General features: G+C 46.2%; 1 protein-coding gene across 1 annotated transcript; it reads left to right on the top strand.

Annotated features, from left to right (window-relative positions):
• Positions 1-499: 499 nt before the first annotated feature.
• On the top strand, positions 500-16,324 carry LOC8051747 (2-iminobutanoate/2-iminopropanoate deaminase). Its single transcript, XM_042286699.1, has 6 exons — positions 500-941; positions 3,229-3,334; positions 6,207-6,261; positions 15,703-15,771; positions 15,866-15,921; positions 16,189-16,324. The coding sequence occupies exons 1-6, from the start codon at positions 799-801 to the stop codon at positions 16,234-16,236; spliced, it is 477 nt and encodes a 158-aa protein (XP_042142633.1). The 5' UTR covers positions 500-798; the 3' UTR covers positions 16,237-16,324.
• Positions 16,325-16,836: the final 512 nt, after the last annotated feature.

Below are 16,836 nucleotides of genomic sequence, written 5' to 3'. Positions count from 1 at the left end.
GCACGTAAATCAAATATTCCGTCAAGCAGGCAGTGCCAAATGACTTTCCCCCGTTCGGTATTCATGCTGTTTTTGTTCTGACACCAATTACATTTCGTTTTTCCGGCGTATTTAGCAAAACCGATCCTCCAACGAACGAGGAACTTACTTTTGTCGGAGCACTGCGGTGGTCCAGGCTTGGCGTCATTTGAGTCTCTTACGGTTTTTCAGGGAAGCGGCCGTATTTTTGGACTGACTACAACAATATCGGAGGTTGTTACTGCAATCAACAACGAAAGATTTGTGCTGGCCGGGCTTTTATATCTTCTCTATCGCAATTAATATTATCTACTAGCGTAGCCGACCGCCTATGGCGGCGAAGCGGGGCGAAAAACAACGCGAACCACTCGGTGTGAGGCGTCCCGCCAGGGGCTGGAATGGCATTGTAGTCAGCGGCGAAACTTGAACGCTTCTGTCCTATAGAGCATAATGGGAGAATTCAGGTTGGCTGTAATGGTACGGTTTCAAAACAAGGCGTTTAGCTACAAAAACAAACAATCCAACTAAAAAACAAGATGGCAGACGTGTCCGATCTTAGTTTCGCACTTTTCCGGGTCATCGTGGCAAGGACGTGCACGAACTTATCAGGAAGTCACGTAATGAGGCACTGCCATTAACTGGTTCTGCTGGCTGGTAACCTTCGCGCCACTGGAGGCCGACGCAGCCTTATAAAGTTTCCTCGCGAGATTCCGCACTTGTTTTTGTAGCCTGCTCCCGAGGGAGACCATACAGACCCCTCTTGAGCCAGTTCGCACCGAAATGCTCGGAACATCCGTTACGCGCTCGATGGTGCTTAGTTTTGTGCTGATGCAACTGTGCATCGGTGCATCTGAGGCGGTGTTGAACGCCACTCGCGAGGTGATCACCAGTCCGGACGTTGCTAAGCCCACCAGCCCGTACAGGTATGGTGTCTCGTTTTTAATCCTTCTTTGCATGGAGCAATGCCTCACCCGAGACACTAGTACCATAGTCGTGCTGTTTTGTACTGTTCGTTTCATTTTGCAGATTATTCACTGTTTTCCAATAGTACAAAAAAAACAAAAACTGCTGAATGTCAAGTTTTATGTCATCGCCGGAAACTCTCTCGTGTAACACGGTTCCACAAACGTTGTCATCATATCTCATTTCGCGATCATTTCTTTCAGGCACCTCAGATTAGTTTTCCAAACTGGACCGCTCTTGTATCACATGGCACTCACCTCTTTATGCGCAACCATTCATACCGCGAGCAATCATTGATTGGAAGAACCTGCCAACACACCTACACTCTAAGAAATGCTTGCGTGTCTACTTACCCGCAAAACACTCGAAGAGACAATCTCTGGGATCTACGAAATCAGCTTAACGAGTGATAAGGCGGAACATCTGTTTACACCTCAAAATTAAGTCTACGCAGTGGCATTACGCAATTTCAAGCACGACGCCTTTCATTGCGTAATGCAACAGCGCAGACTTAATTTTCAGGTGTAAACAGATGTTGCGCCACATCATTCGCTGAGCTGATTTCATAGATCGTAGAGATTGGCTCTTTGAGTGTTTTGCGGGTAAGTAGACGCGCAGGCATTTCTTAAAGAGTAGCGAATAGAGATGATCTAACGAAATTTCAAGAACTCGATAATGTGCGCTAACAATACCATCTAGTTTTTTTTCCCCTTTTGTTTACTTATCTCCACTTTACTAATAACTCTTGTTCATCGTTTTCGCGTATACTTCATTTCGTTTTGCAGTCATACGCTATGTACTTTCTGTACTCAGATGTACCCCTCCCTTTTCCCCCTACGTAATACCTTCTCTTGGAGGGCCTTTCGCGGTATTTATTTATTTATTTTAATTCTGAAGGCACTTTCGAGTGACTGGTCACTGGCAACCCAAAACCGCGGTGAGGGTGTGGGTCACGTTTGATGCTTTGCGAATCGTTCTCCGACCTTCCTACCGGAAATGGGGCTCGCCAGCCTGAAAAAAAAAAAAAAAAAAAAAAAAAAGAAACAAATGCCTGAAAAAATAAATAAATATATAAATAAATAAAGATAGAAATGCGTAGTGAAGTTGGCCATTCGATTCAACCCTCATCACGCGAAAACTTCCACGAGGGGCACTATCGCGTTCGGTGTAAGCTAGAACAATGTTTCGTGCTTCTTTATTTATTAATATTATTTATTTATTTATTTATTTAATTTGTTTTGGGAGGGGGGGGGGCGTATTTCTCAGTTTTTGAGAAAGCTGGTGGTTCGAACTCAGAACGGAATGCGAAGTTGAGGTCGCATACTTCGAACTCTTTGACATCATGAGAGATAACAGAGCTTGTGGGGTCCGCAAACGCATAAAGAAGCCGGATCGGTTGTTTGGCCGTGACAGTGTATACGCTCCGAGAGACCGTTAACGCGATCAAACAATCGCTCCCCCCCTTTTTTTTTTCAGTATTAAAGGGCTCGATAAAAACAATGCTACAGTGATGGAGAGTGCTCCGTTTGGGATCCTAGCCCAAGTGGTACTCTTGATGCGCGCCGGTAACCTTTTCGAAGTAAAATGTGAAAGAGCGGCGGAGTCGTGTTGGGGCTCACAGGGTCGCGCAGTGTAACGACATGTATACAACGTACTCCAGTCCACCTTACGATGAACCGCGGAGGACTCTACGAGTCATTCGAGCCAATCCCACACCATGTGTGTGTGTGTGTGTCACGTGACCTTAGGAAGGGGCGCAGCGAAGCGTGTTGTCACGTGATACGATCACTTGGCTGGGTTGGCTCGTGGCCTCCACTGTGGGACATCGTAAGGTGAACTGTGGTGTTTAATATTTAAAAAAAAAATTCTTCGGGTAGGTGGATAGGACAAGGTTCGTTTAGAATATTCGATTCTATCAGACTGCAGCTTACGATGCATTCCATTTTTATTTCATCGTATATCCGCCAGTGGAGGACGCGTTCCAGGCACCATGGATTATACCGAGAATCTCGCTACCGCGCGTTCGTTTCAATACGATATGTTCATCATGTTGACGCTTTTTTTTTTTTTTTGACAGGAGCTCGAGCGTTTCTGGTACGCTTGGCGAAAAACAAAGGATCCTTTGCGCTGTTCAAGTAAAAAAGTTAGCGAAACATATCGCGTTAAATGTTCGACCTCTACCCATGGTTTGCAGTCTGTGACTTCAGAAAATTAAGTAGTTTTTTTTTTTTCTACCACCCCTAACAGTCACGCCATATGCGTGGGAGACACCATGTACTTGGCCGGCCAGACCGGAACCGACCCCCAGACTAAACTCTTGGTTCCTGGAGGAATCGTTCCAGAGACACGACAGGCAAGTTTTTGCCGAGATCGTTGGAGTGCCGGGAATAATTGTCTGCCAAAAACGGCTGCTTTGTACAGGAACACCTTCGCGATTTTAGTGTGTGTTTTAAGCACGCAAAGGGTATGTTCAGACAGTACACTCTAAGAAATCCGTAGCGTCCACTTTTCCGGAAAACATTCGGAAAAGTCAATCGCTATGATCCTGTTCACGTAGTTCAACATCCCCATAATCACCTCCCAATTCCTACCCACCCCCCTTTATCTCCCCATCCCTGCAAAACGACGAATATGTTCGTCCTTGGGCGACCCATCCTCCGTTTTGTGTCGCCCTTCACCGAGTTCTCTCCGAAGAACTAAACGTGAAAAGTTCTTTGGCTAGGCGTTCGGCATTTCGTAAAGCCCAGATAAAAGTGAAGCCTGGATAAAAGCGTGGCCTCGAACCTCGACACTATTCGGATGGCCGGTGTGAGAGGAGGAGTGAGCTGCTCGACTCTGATTGGTTAACGGGGAGGTCATGTGACCAGAGGGTTAGGCGAGGAGCAACTCGACCACCTGTGCGCGCTCAGGGAGAGGAGCTTGAGAGTATGGAAGGATCTGGAAGATCGACAGGGTTATCAGCCCGATTAGTGGTAGTATCGCTTCGTTTTAGGTACGACTATAGAGTGCACACATATGGTACGCGTCAAACTATCCGATAAAGAGCGCCATGGACGTAGACGTCTGGAAACTCGGAGTACCGCTAAACGTTTGCGATGTTAGAAGATTTCACGCATGCAACACAATTGCCTCGCAATAGGCCGTATTTTCCCAAGTGTCTTGCAGGAAAGTAGACGTTCTAGGTTTCTTACACTTTACGTCACCGCGCTCTTTGCAAACAGTCCTGCTCCCTTCCACCCCCTATCAGGTGTGGGCACTGCGCGTGCGCAGAAAACCACCTTCGCGTGAAAGCGTCTGCACCATAGAGTTATCACGATGTACGCTAGAGGTTCTACTGGCGCTAGTGTGCTATCGAAAATTGAAGCAGGCAGCAACCAGACGAAAATTAACTTCCGGTAGCATTTCTGTGGGGAAAAGAGGGTGCATTTTCACCCTGCGCTTGATTACAAGAGCAGATGACCCGAATAATTTATACGTACTAGGTAGCTTGGAACATTTATCAGTCAGGCAAATCAAATAATTGGTCAGTTAGGGCATTTTTTTTAATTCATCACATTAAAATAGGCGCTAAAACGACTTCGTACATGTATTTTTGTGTACTGTCGGGCACTGTTAGCGCGGCACTTTTCTAAGGAGGGTGCACGTGCCAAACGGACGAAGGACGTCTGAAAAACCAAGGGAGACGGCAAGAGCTACGCAGTAACACTGGATCAGTAACTGCCTGTGCGTTTACAATAAAAAAATTTGCTTAGAATCATCAATCAATTATTTTGCTTAGAATCATCGCTTGCTTTTACACACCTGTTGTGGAACACAGGTTTGGGTCTGAAGTATAGCCAAGTTAAACTTCGTTCACTGAAGAAAAAGGATGCGCTAAATAAAGCAATTAAAGTTTTACAATGTTAATAAAGGTACATACTATTTGGTACGACCCAAATAACAAAAGTGCTCCATGTTATTCCGTCGAAGAGATAAAATGCACGCGCGTTTTCTCATATAGAGCACCGTAACAGTAGATTGCAGATGGTTGAGCGCGTTAATTTGGTTACTAATTTACGATAAGGAAAGAGGAACATTGAAGACAAACAGACAAGAAAGCCTGTCTTGTATGTTTGTCTTCAATGTTCCTCTTCCCAGTAAACCGGTTGCTGTCTTCTACAATTTGCGTCACGGAAGTCGCGTAGACACTATCTCCAGTTGAACCTCTAGCGTACATTATAATAATTCGACGGTCTGCACATACGATGGATGAATAGATGGATATGGCTGAACCCTTTGTAATCGGGCGGCGGCTCGCGCCACCTAGTTAACACATGTAAATCCCACAATGAACTAATCTGCGGTTAAATGCCGATTGAAGTGGAAATGGGCAAAGCTTCCGTGCGACGGTGATGCGTCTTCGCAACCCGGCGCGCGCTCTTTGCACACTACGGATTGAAAGGAAAAGAAACTTTGTTCTACTCTCGACGTATGCCACCAGTCCGATAACCTGTATCTTGCCGCGCCGAGCTGAGAAAGGCACCACCAAAGGCACGCCAGACCCGCGGGCTGGTCACACCAAGTTTATTCCCACGGCAGACCTGAGGGTCGAATCCTGCGATGACAGGACGAAGAGCTGGCGGGTCGGTGAGACGAAGCTCCTGATGACCGACTCCTCTCCCTTGCTTCTATTTCTATCTTCTCTCTCACCCCACATTCCCACATTTCTCCCTTCACCCTACCGGCCTACCCCCAGAGTCAGCGACAAATTGACTCTAATCCCCCCCACCAAATTCCACTTCAACGCTTACAACAACAACCGCTGCCATTTTTCTAATCCAGCTTCAGCGGTTAACACGGACGCCAATTATCTCTTGGACTATGTTTCAAACAATTCTGCGGATGGTTTTTGTATGACCAACGTGTCGGGACCGTCGTACATGAACGAAACCTGCCTGACCCAGTAGAGAGCTTTAGGGAACCGCTTTTGCACACCCGATACGGCACAATGGGCCCTCCGGTACGAACTGCGCATGCGCTAGAGCAGAATACTCGCACATGCGCAGTTCTTACCGGAGGGCGCATCGTAGAGTGTCGGATGTGCAAAAATGGTGCCCTAAAACTCTCTTGTATCGAATGTGCAAAAACGGTTCCTGTTTAGCGACTGCTGACTGTCCTCTATGATGTATTAACAGTGTGATTTACGTTCTCTTTTGTGTTTGTGTGTGTCTGTGTATTCGTTTCAGGTTCTCGCGAACCTTGACAAGGTTCTAGAAGCCGGACGAATGAATCGAACAAACGGTAAGTCGTTGCAGAAATAAAAAGAAAACCATACAAGAAAAAAAAAGAAAAAGAGAGAAAACTTAACAACAACAAAGAAGTGTTGATTGTTGTAGTAGTTGGTATTGTACGTGGCAAAACATGATTGCGCTTTAAGACAAGGACAGAGGAAGAACAGACACCACAGAGCGCTACAACAAAGAAGGGATGTCATGAACCTTTTTTAGGGTCATAGTTACTAACAATGCCAGTATTTCGTGATCTATACGGCGTGTAAACTAACACTTTTGCGGGATCGCGAGCTATCGCAACCCGAATCGGCCGGCGCTCGGATGGATGGATGGATGAATACGGCTGAGCCCTTTGGATCGGGCGGTAGCTTACGCCACCTAGCCATTTTGTTTTACCATTTAAGCTTAGAATATTTAAATGTGAAATCTATATTCACTCCGCAGTGCAAAGAAAGTGAGGCTATGAAACCCCCTTGCCATCAGTGATTAAGAAAATACCTAGTTTTCTCTCGATTTCTGCCACCATTCACTTAATCTTTGCTTGGTAATCTCTACAGTCTTGAAATCCACTCTCCCTTCGCTGTCTCTAAAACCCAATGACTTTATTAAATCTATGTTGTCTTCGGTAGGCATAGGGTGAAGCCCTTTACAGTAGAGTATCAAGTGCTCAGCCGTCTCGTCCTCCTCTCCACAGGCAGTGCACACTGTATCAATTTCCTGGTACTTCACTCTGTATGTTCTGGTTCGCAGAACACCCGTTCTTGCCTCAAACAGCAATGAGCTTCCCCTAGAATTGTCATAAATGCTTTCTTTGGCAATAACTCGTTTGTTTAATCTATAGCTTTCCAGAGCAGTCTTTGTCTGCATTCCCTCTAGCCACCGATCTCTTTCTGTGGCCTTAACTTTCTTCTTAACTGAGACTTGCTCTTCCGTATCTTCGCTATAGCCCAAAAACCTTCCTCTTAATTTCCTAGTGCGCTGTCTCCACTTTGTGTCTACACTCCTCATGTATAAATAGCTGAAAACCTTTCGTGCCCATTGCTCCCCATCCATTAGCCTCAACCTATCCTCAAATTCTACCTTGCTCACCGCTTCCCTGCTCTCAAATGATGCCCATCCCATGTCTCCTTGTACTCCCTGGTTTGGCGTTTTGCAATGCGCCCCCAAAGCCAGTCTACCTACTCCGCGCTGTTTTATTTCTAGTTTCGCATGCACTTCGGATTTCATGCATAGCACTGCGTTTCCAAAAGTCAAGCCAGGCACCATGACCCCTTTCCAAATCTCTCTCACCACCTCATACCTGTTGTAATTCCAAAGTGCTCTATTTTTCATTACAGCTGCATTTCTGTTGCCCTTACCTATTATATACTTTTCATGGTCTCTGAGATATTCTGCACCATCACATATCCATACTCCTAGATACTTGTATTTACTAGCTCTCTCAACTGTAATATTCTGTATCTTCAGCCTCTCAACTTCATCCTCGTTAAAAATCATGACTGCCGATTTTTCGCTACTGAATTCTAAACCTAATTCCTCTCCTTCCCTACCACAGATGCTCATTAATTCCTGCAACTCTGTCCTGTTGTTAGCCATTAGTACAATATCATCCGCATACATCAATCCCGGTAAGGATTGCTGAATTTTTTGGCCTAGCTTACTGTAAGAAAGGTTAAACCCAAGCCCACTCTTCTCTAGTCTATCCTCCAATCCTCTCAGATACAACATAAACAGCAAAGGCGATAACGGGCACCCCTGCCTAAGGCCTCGTCTTATCTCTATTTTCCCTGTCGCCTTTCCTTCCCATGTTATAATCACCTTGTTATCTTTGTAAATGTTCCTTAATAGTGCTGTTAGTCCTTCATCTAGGTTTAAGTTCTCCATTATGTCCCACAGGTTTCTTTGGTTCACATTGTCATAGGCACCCTTGATATCCAGAAATGCCAGCCAGAGCTGTCTGTTTTCTTTTTGCGCTATTTCTATACACTGTGTTAGAGAAAATAAGTTGTCCTCCAACCTTCTTTGTTTTCGAAACCCGTTCTGTAACTCGCCCAGTATGCCCTCGCAATCTACCCATTCCTCCAGTCTGTTCTTTATAATCTGCATTACCAACCTGTAAATAACCGGTGTCACGGTTATAGGACGATAATTCCTAATATCAGACTTATCTCCCTTTCCCTTATATATCATACTCATCCTACTAAGCCTCCATTCATCTGGAATATTTCCTTTTGTTATCATGGTACTCACTACCTCCCTTAGTTTTGCCTTAGATTTAGGACCCAAATTCTTCACCAGCTTGATAGGGATACCATCTGTGCCTGTCGACGTGCCACTAGGGACTCTTCGTTCCGCCTTTTCCCATTCTCTTTGTCCAAAATCCGCGATGTCACAAACTGGACTGCTACTTCCTTCGGTTCTCCTATCTTCCACATGTACCCGTTCCCGAAATTTCTCCTCCATCACTGCTCCTATATATTGTATCGCATCATCTCCCTCTAATTGATCTCCCTGATGCGAGAGTATAAACCTCTGTCTAGCTTGCGTTGTTTCACCGAGTGAGTTCAAGTGCTCCCAAAACTTCTTGGCAGCATTTCTATCTTTCTTACTTACATTACTCATCCATTCCTCACCCTTTCTCTGAATTTTCGCATTGATCAAACTGGATGCCTCTCGGCGACATGTTACAAAATTGTCCCATTTTCTTTTTACTTCCGTTTCGGACTCCCCACTACGCTTGGAATACCTGTGTTCTCTAGAGGCTTCCTGACGTTTTTGTATCGCTTGCTTCACTTCTTTGTCCCACCAACTTTTTGGTCTATGTCCTTGCTTCCCCTTTCGTTTACTCTTAACTTTGTCTAGTTCTAGAGAAAAAAGCCTAGTTAGGCTCTCATAAGTCCAATCTGTATGCCGTTGCCCTGAAACTGCTGCCTCTATTCTTTCAACAACTATTTCCAACTCTTTGTCGCTGCAGAAAGTTTGCTTTGAATTATGTTGTCTAGTTTCAGCATTTACTTCTCTGGCAAAATTCAGCTTAATACGTTTGTGATCACTACCAAGACTTTTGGAACCTTCTTCATCGATTTTCATTACTTGTAACTTACCATATATTTTGTGTGACATGAGTACGTAATCTATAGTTGAATGCAGATTGCCAGTTTCCCAAGTTATGTGCCCGTCACACTTCTGACTGGTATTACATAAAACTAAGTCATGTTTTTCCACCAGTTCTAGTAATATGCTTCCAGTTGAGTCCGTATACCCATCCAGACCCTCAATATGGGCATTCATGTCTCCCATAATAATTATTTCGGATCCTTCCCCTAGTTCACTAATGTCTCTTGATATGCAATCAATCATTTTTCTGTTTTCCTCTTTAGCACCTGTCCCTGTCCATAAGTAAACCACTCCAAGGACTGTTGATTCCCCAGCGACTTTTCCTTTCAGCCACAAATGTTCGGCGCACTCCTTTCCGATCCTTTGAAAGTTCATATTCTTCTTAATAAATGCTCCAATTCCACCTCCCTTCCTCGTTCCCTCCATTCTGTTGCATTCTTCCCACACATAGTCAGGGTTGCAAGGTGGCTGCTCCATGTCTCTGAGATGTGTTTCCACAAACCCATACACCATTAAATCCTCCTTTCTTAGTTGCTCCTCTACCTCTTCCCATTTTAACCTATTTCTACCACCCTGCATGTTAATATATCCAATGTCTGATTGTGCTGATTTTTTATACCTGTTCCTACGTTTTCTCCTCTTTTTAACCCTGGGTGCCTCTCCTGACTTTGTTGGGTTTTCAGTTACTTCAGTGCCCCCAGGGCCCTCGGTCCCCCCAAAAAAGCAGTCACCGTGCGGCCCATCCTATCCCCCACCCTGTAACCCGTGGCCTCACTGTAGTGAATGCCATCTGCAAAAGGGCGGGAGCCAGCCTCGTACACTTCTCTGTTTACTTCCATTACGTCGTACCGAAGCTGTCGACTCATACCCTTAATTACTCCGTTGGCTTCGACAACCCTCCTCTCCGTTAACCCGGACTGCCCCCGAACTTCTGGAATGGTGCACACAACCACATGCACATTCTCAGACACGTCCCTCAGCTTACGTATTCCCACGTTTAGCTGCTTTCCGAGGTTCTGGCTCCTACCCTTCAGCACATCATTAAGCCCCGCATGAACTATTACTAGGTTCCTTCCCTCCCGGTTATCCCACACCCCCTCACGTGCTGCGGTCATAGCATCCACCATACACTTCCCTGGCTGGACCTCTACGGTTACCCTCTGGTCTCCCTTCACCCTGTTATGTACACCCCTCCTAACCCGTGCTACGTTAGAGCTCCCCACTACCAGTACCCTAGATCCCCCTGGTGCCTGCGCGCCTTTGTCCTGCGACTTATCTCCTGTCACCTGACTGCCCGACGCCTGCTGCTCGAAGGCGCCATTGAGCTGAGGTTCAATCAGCTCTCCAGCGTCGTCGAGCCCGCCTGCCAACAGGCCGGACTCCCGACCACCAGGGACCCCAGCCTGCAGACTGGTGGTTCGTCCCGCTAGAACTGACACTTCCTCCTTTCTTCCCTCGCTACTCTCACACGCTCGAATTACCCCTTCCAGGCGCTCTACCCTACTGTCACACTCCCTCTTACGCTCCTCTAAACCCGCCTTCCATACTTCCCCCAGCTCTTCCGCCTGCTTCTCGAGGCCGACCCGCTGCTCCCTCTCATGATTAAGCTGCCTAGTCAGCTCCTCTACCTGGGCCTCGAGACCCACCCGCTTCTCTCCTTCTGCCTTAAGCTGGGCCTCAATCTCCCGAACTCTACCCTCCCATTCCCCAGTTACCTGCTGAAGCTTCACACAAAGCCGACACTCGAAACTCACCTCCGCCGCCACCTCCAGGCTCCCGAAACCCGTCTCCTCCAGGTAACACCACCTCCCACACCCCTCGCACTGCACCAACTCGTCCCCACCCTTGTCATGCCGACCCAAATCTAGACCCATGTCTAGACCGGGAACAAACCGTCCCTTCCCGCCAAAAATTCAAACAGAGCCTACTTTGCGAAACTAACGTTAACTGCTGCTGTTCAAACCTAATACTGCTACCGCATAGTCACTTCCAATCAACTCTCAAAAAAAGAGAGAGAAAAGAAGAAAAACTGGCACTTAGCTTCGGATGCTCGAGGAGAACCAGGAAACACGTCCGCTCACCGCAACTCAGTCGAGATGGTTAGCAGATTACCTCCCCCGACGTGGCGTGCGCCACCTGTCGGCAGCACTTCTCACTACGCGTGCATCGTCTGCGAAGTGGCGGCGTAGGTTGTCCAGAACAGGTTTCTGCGTATTTCTTTTTCCTTTTGAACGAAGAAACATTTTTTTTTTATTGTTTCGGTGTAAACTCCTACCACCTGCTCACACCTTTGTTGTAAATCGCAGCGCGATACTTTGTAAAACCAATTTTTACGGGCCGTCTATGAAGTGCCTTAAAAGCGTTAGGGTACGTGCTGTATAATTGACGCTAGCTTCAGGAAGACAGGACGTGTGTCTTATTTTGTTTAAACTGAATATGCTTTCTGTTTCGCTCCTCGGCGTTCTTATCGGTGAATGCATTGATCTCATTGACTCCGAAGCAATAATGCAATCTTTTTTAAGTAGCCGTCTATAAGTGCGCACATTAAAAGGCCGACGTAAAACCTCGGTATTTTGGAGGAAGGATAGGATCTTTTTTATCGCCCTCCTCTTCTAAGCTGCGAGGGGAGCCGTGTTGCAGCAATACCACCTAGAAGACAAGGCCCGCGAATGACGTCATTGTTAGTGGATGACGTCATTTTTGAAAATTGAAGAAAAGAATTTCCGGAAAGCTTTTGATCTCGTGCCACATAAATTAATTTGCATAAAATGAAGTCCTTAAAAATAGATGGTAAAGTTCTTGGATGGTTAGCAGATTACCTAAGTGGCAGGACTCAAGCAGTGTTATAGCGAGTTCGTTTCACACGCACTGGCACCGTTCGAGTTCTCTCCCAGAATGCATCGCACTCACAGAGTGTTGCACGGAAAACTGGACTCAAACGAACTCGCCAAACGCACCGAGTGCAGAAGACTGATGCTGCCGCCACCTATGTTGTGGTAAAGGTACCGACTTCAAACCGAAACTAGCGCCTTTCTGTTCGGAGTGATGCGTGGAAATGCGAGAATGCAGTCGCTACCAACGTTTATCTACAAACTTTGGTCGCTGCAACTTGTAGTTTATAGTTGCGATGACTTCAAGCAGCTAGGCTGCCTTAGAGATAATTACAGACGGCGTAAATTTCCGCGACCAGCTGTCTACAAAGCAGCTGGTTGCGATCTTTCAATGCTTATAACCGTTTACACTGAAGAAAACTGATGATGCTGTCCGAGCAGAAGCTTGATCCGTTTGAGCATAGTATTACGCATGAACCACTGAAAGGGTACGGCTTAAAACTAGCCTGTTGGAATATCCAGCAAAACTGAGACTTTCGATTTGGATCGGCATTATAGGTGGACTAGATATTAGCCTTGGTGAGGGCGTCGAGAACGAGAGCTTTCTCGAACAAAATACGACGGGGCAAGTTAACTGACGTAGGTAAATGTTAAACATGATGATGTTGCCCAATCCTGGGGTAAAATCTCCATCTTTAGATTTCTCTTATGCTTATTTGGCAGTCAGAGGTTTCTGCTGGGGGAGTTTTGTCGACAAATGTTAAATATTTCACCCGCACACGGATGGTGATAGACATCTCGGGGGCCGCTGTAGCGTTTGTTCTGAGCATTTCTTTACACACTGGTATATTTCAGCGTTTGTACGGCAACGGAGCGATTTAAAACCTGCAAATAAATCACGGGTTGTCAATTGCATCCTTCGTGAAATAGCAGACGCTCACAATTGAAGCTCGCGTTTGATTTCGTTGCCCGTGGGACGCGATTTCTATCAGAAAATCTACTCTTTTTTTTCCGTTCGGTTCCGCGACACATCGTAGCAGACGAACCCTCGTCGTCTGCTCCCGCTCCTCGCCGGCCCCACCGGAGCGAGGCATGACGGGATTGCATTTTGGCGCACTCCCGATTTTCTCGGTGCAGCGAGTGCATGCACGCGTGGGGTGTCAGCGCTGAAACGAACTCGGAGAGTGCAACCACTCGTGGAGTGCCGGCCGAAACGAACCCGTTCCACGCTGCGAGTGGGCACGCGTGGGCACGAGTGCCGTGAAACGAACTCGCTATTAATTAATGGCAAGTCATCCGATTTTATTTCCGTCACTTCTGGTGTACCCCAGGGCTCGGTGTTGGGGCCGCTTTTATTTTTAATATTTATCAATGATGTTGTTGTAGACGTTTTTTTTATAGTATACGCCTGTATGCTGACGATTGTATAATTTATCGAGCAGTAAGTTGATTCAATGATTGTATCACTCTGCAGGCCGACCTTGACCGCATAGCAAACTGGTGTAGCACTTGGGGAATGGATTTGTACGTTAACACATGTCACTTCGTCCGCGCAACTAGAAAGCGTAACCCTATCACCAACATGTACCAGATTAACGATATTTCCATCAACATGTCACTACAAGTAAAATATTTAGGCGTTTACTTTTCCCGTGATTTGTCATAGCGCTTTCACATTGAGTATATGACTGCTAAAGCTAATCGGATGCTAGGCTTCATCAAACGCAATTTCAAAAGTTCTCCTCAAGAGGTCAAAAACACTCTGTATCTCACAAATATTCGGCCCATTCTAGAGTACGCTTCAGAAGTTTGGGATCCCCACCAGCAGTACCAGATAAATAATATAGAACTGATACAAAACAGAGCCGCCAGATTTGTCCTTAATGCATACTCGCGTGGTCAAAGTGTAACTGCCATGAAACGTGAACTTAACTGGCAGCCTCTACTGAATCGCCGTAAAATGCTTCCGCCTGAAACTCCTTCATAGCATATATTACGATCAGTGTGGAATCGACAAAACGCAATATTTATTTCACCTCACTTCGCCTGGATCACATCAGAAAAATTAGGCCCTTTACCAGCAAAACAGACATTTACAAATACTCATTTTTTCCTTGCACAATACTCAACTGGAACCTGAAGAGATTGTCTCAACTAACGTAAGCTCTCAATTTAATCACGCATTGTCAGATTCTTAAAACTTGTTATTCCTACAAACTTCAGCTTTGTTCGTATATATTCACGAGTGCAGTGTCTACTTTTACGCTGGTTCGGGTTTTCGTTTGTTTTTATTTTCCTGTTAATTGCTCCGGGTAAGTCACCTTTTGAGTTTTGACTGTTTAAGCAATTAAGTGTTCTTTAGCGTCATGTTCATTTTGTATTTGCCCCTCCCCTACTATAATGCCCTCACGGGCGCTGTGGGGTTATTTAAATAAATAAATAAAAATTTCCAGACACGTCACCGCGTCCGTCGAGACGCGGTGACGTCTCGACGGACGCGTCTACCGCTTTGTGGCGCCTTCTCGTCAAGCTTCAGCCCGTTTGCCGGGGGCGGGTCGGGGGTCCTCTGACTATGACGTCACGAGCGGGCCTTGTCTTCTATGCGGTATTGGCGTGAGCGATCGGAAAGCGGAAAGGTTAGGGGAAAGGAGGGGGTGAGGATAAAGTGGGAAGCGCGAAGTGTGCGTCGACCTTTGAGTTGCGATGCCATAGAAAGAGACCATCGGTATGCATAAACCTGAATTTTAATATGACGTCCCATAAATTTTCACATGAAACGTGCTTTGTCTCGTCAGGGAGCGTCTAGAGATGTCTGAAGCCGAAATGTGAAGCCGCCGGTTAACTCGACGCTGATTGAGTGAGCCAGGTGATGATCACAGCCCCAGCTCGACGCTGACTGGCTGGTTCAGGTATGACGTCACGCGAGAAGCCACGCTCACCCGACGCTGATTGGCTGGTGATTTCGCAATCACTCACGCACCATCGCTCGCCCGCCAGGCGGTGGTTGGATGTCGTCGGAGAAGCATCTGCAGGCTGTTCTGGAAGAGAACCAGGGGTTTGAAACCCGGGATAGCGCCGGTATCTCAATTTCGCAAATTGTTATCGAGTGTACATGCCACGCCTTAAGCCAGTCGCTAAACTAACGGATGAAAAGCGCCGAGAGCGTAGACACCAATCTCAGAGGAATCCGACTGAAACCCCACGTTTCACGTGAAACAAAATTGCCCAGCGATTCGCTATGGTTTAGCGCTTCATGTTACAGTTTTGCATCTTTAAGCGCGAAACACATGTACGACGAAACCTTCCGATCCGACGTGCGAACTGCCGGAGTCAGGCGAGGGTTTTCGTAGCATCGGAGAGCGTTGAAAACCCTCGCCTCTGACCGTCCTATTGCCTGGTCGTACGTCGGATCGGTTTTGTCGTACATGTGTTTCGCGCCTTATTGCTAGACATAAACACCAAAATGACTGTTAATTGCAATTTTCTCTGTTTTTAAATTGCAGTGGTAAGGTGCACCGTGTACCTTGCAGACATGAAAGACTACGACGACATGAACAAGATTTACGGCGAGTGTAGGTTTCAGCCTTGCTCTCTGTCGGCTTTTTATGGCGGCGATTAATGGGCCCGAAGGCGCCGTCATTTTAATTTTTATGCAATTATTTTCAGTCTTTTCAGAGGAGCCCCCTGCCAGAGTCACAATTCGCGTAGCCGAGCTAGCCAAGGTAAGTCTTTGCAAGGGTACTAATACACTCTCGGTATCAGCTTCTTAAAGTATGAAAGTACCATTTGTTGCGATACCTCTGTGCCGAAATACTGACGAAATGTTATGACGAACTATTAAGAAACTTTGCCTTCATCTTCCTCATTTATTAGCCGAATTTCACATATAACTAGATCGTGGTTTATTTGTATGATAACGTTGAAGATAAAACGATCAATTCGATTCGTGCACCAACCAAGTCTCGGCTGCGTCGTACTTCTCTCTGCAGCGAGCACGTGTGGAAATCGACGCCATCGCTGTGAAAACCGTCAATTGAATGCCTTGGATCCAGGGATTTTCTATATAATATTTTGCAAGGCCAACAACTGGTGGACACGCAATAAAACGTTATCGTCCATTGCAAAGGTGTCCTTTTCTTTCCGACCAAAATTGTTGATATTTCATGCATTCGTAGACAACAGACGGCTTATGCACTCCCCTGCAAAGGTTATAAACTCGCGTGAATGTAAAAAAAAAAGAAAGAAATGTAGGCTCGAGGTTATATTATTGTTTTCTTCAAGTAATGCAAATGTATTAGAGGAATTGCAGTTCTTTTGCGAATAGTTAACTCCTCATGCGAGTAGTCATTCACAGCATTACGAATTAAAGTTGAACTAAAATGGGTTCAACTTTGTGTTTTTCTGGTTTTTATCTGTCCCTTCTCAAGAGCCCATCAAGCAACACTGGTGGTCGCCATTGCTTGAACACAAAGCGTGTAATAGGCCATTTGATTGGGGGGGGGGGTGCATATCTATAGTGGCCAAGTCACACTCATTTAACATCCATATCAACGGAAACAATGCACAATGTTCATACAGCTTCTCAAACCAGCACACCTAGAACCCTCACCCTTAAGAGGGGGCGCACCTCAGAGCCC

The sequence above is a fragment of the Ixodes scapularis genome, unplaced genomic scaffold, assembly GCF_016920785.2.
Source record: "Ixodes scapularis isolate PalLabHiFi unplaced genomic scaffold, ASM1692078v2 PGA_scaffold8__174_contigs__length_109621045, whole genome shotgun sequence".
Classification (NCBI taxonomy): Eukaryota; Metazoa; Arthropoda; class Arachnida; order Ixodida; family Ixodidae; genus Ixodes; species Ixodes scapularis.
This window is presented reverse-complemented; position numbering and strand designations above follow the sequence as displayed.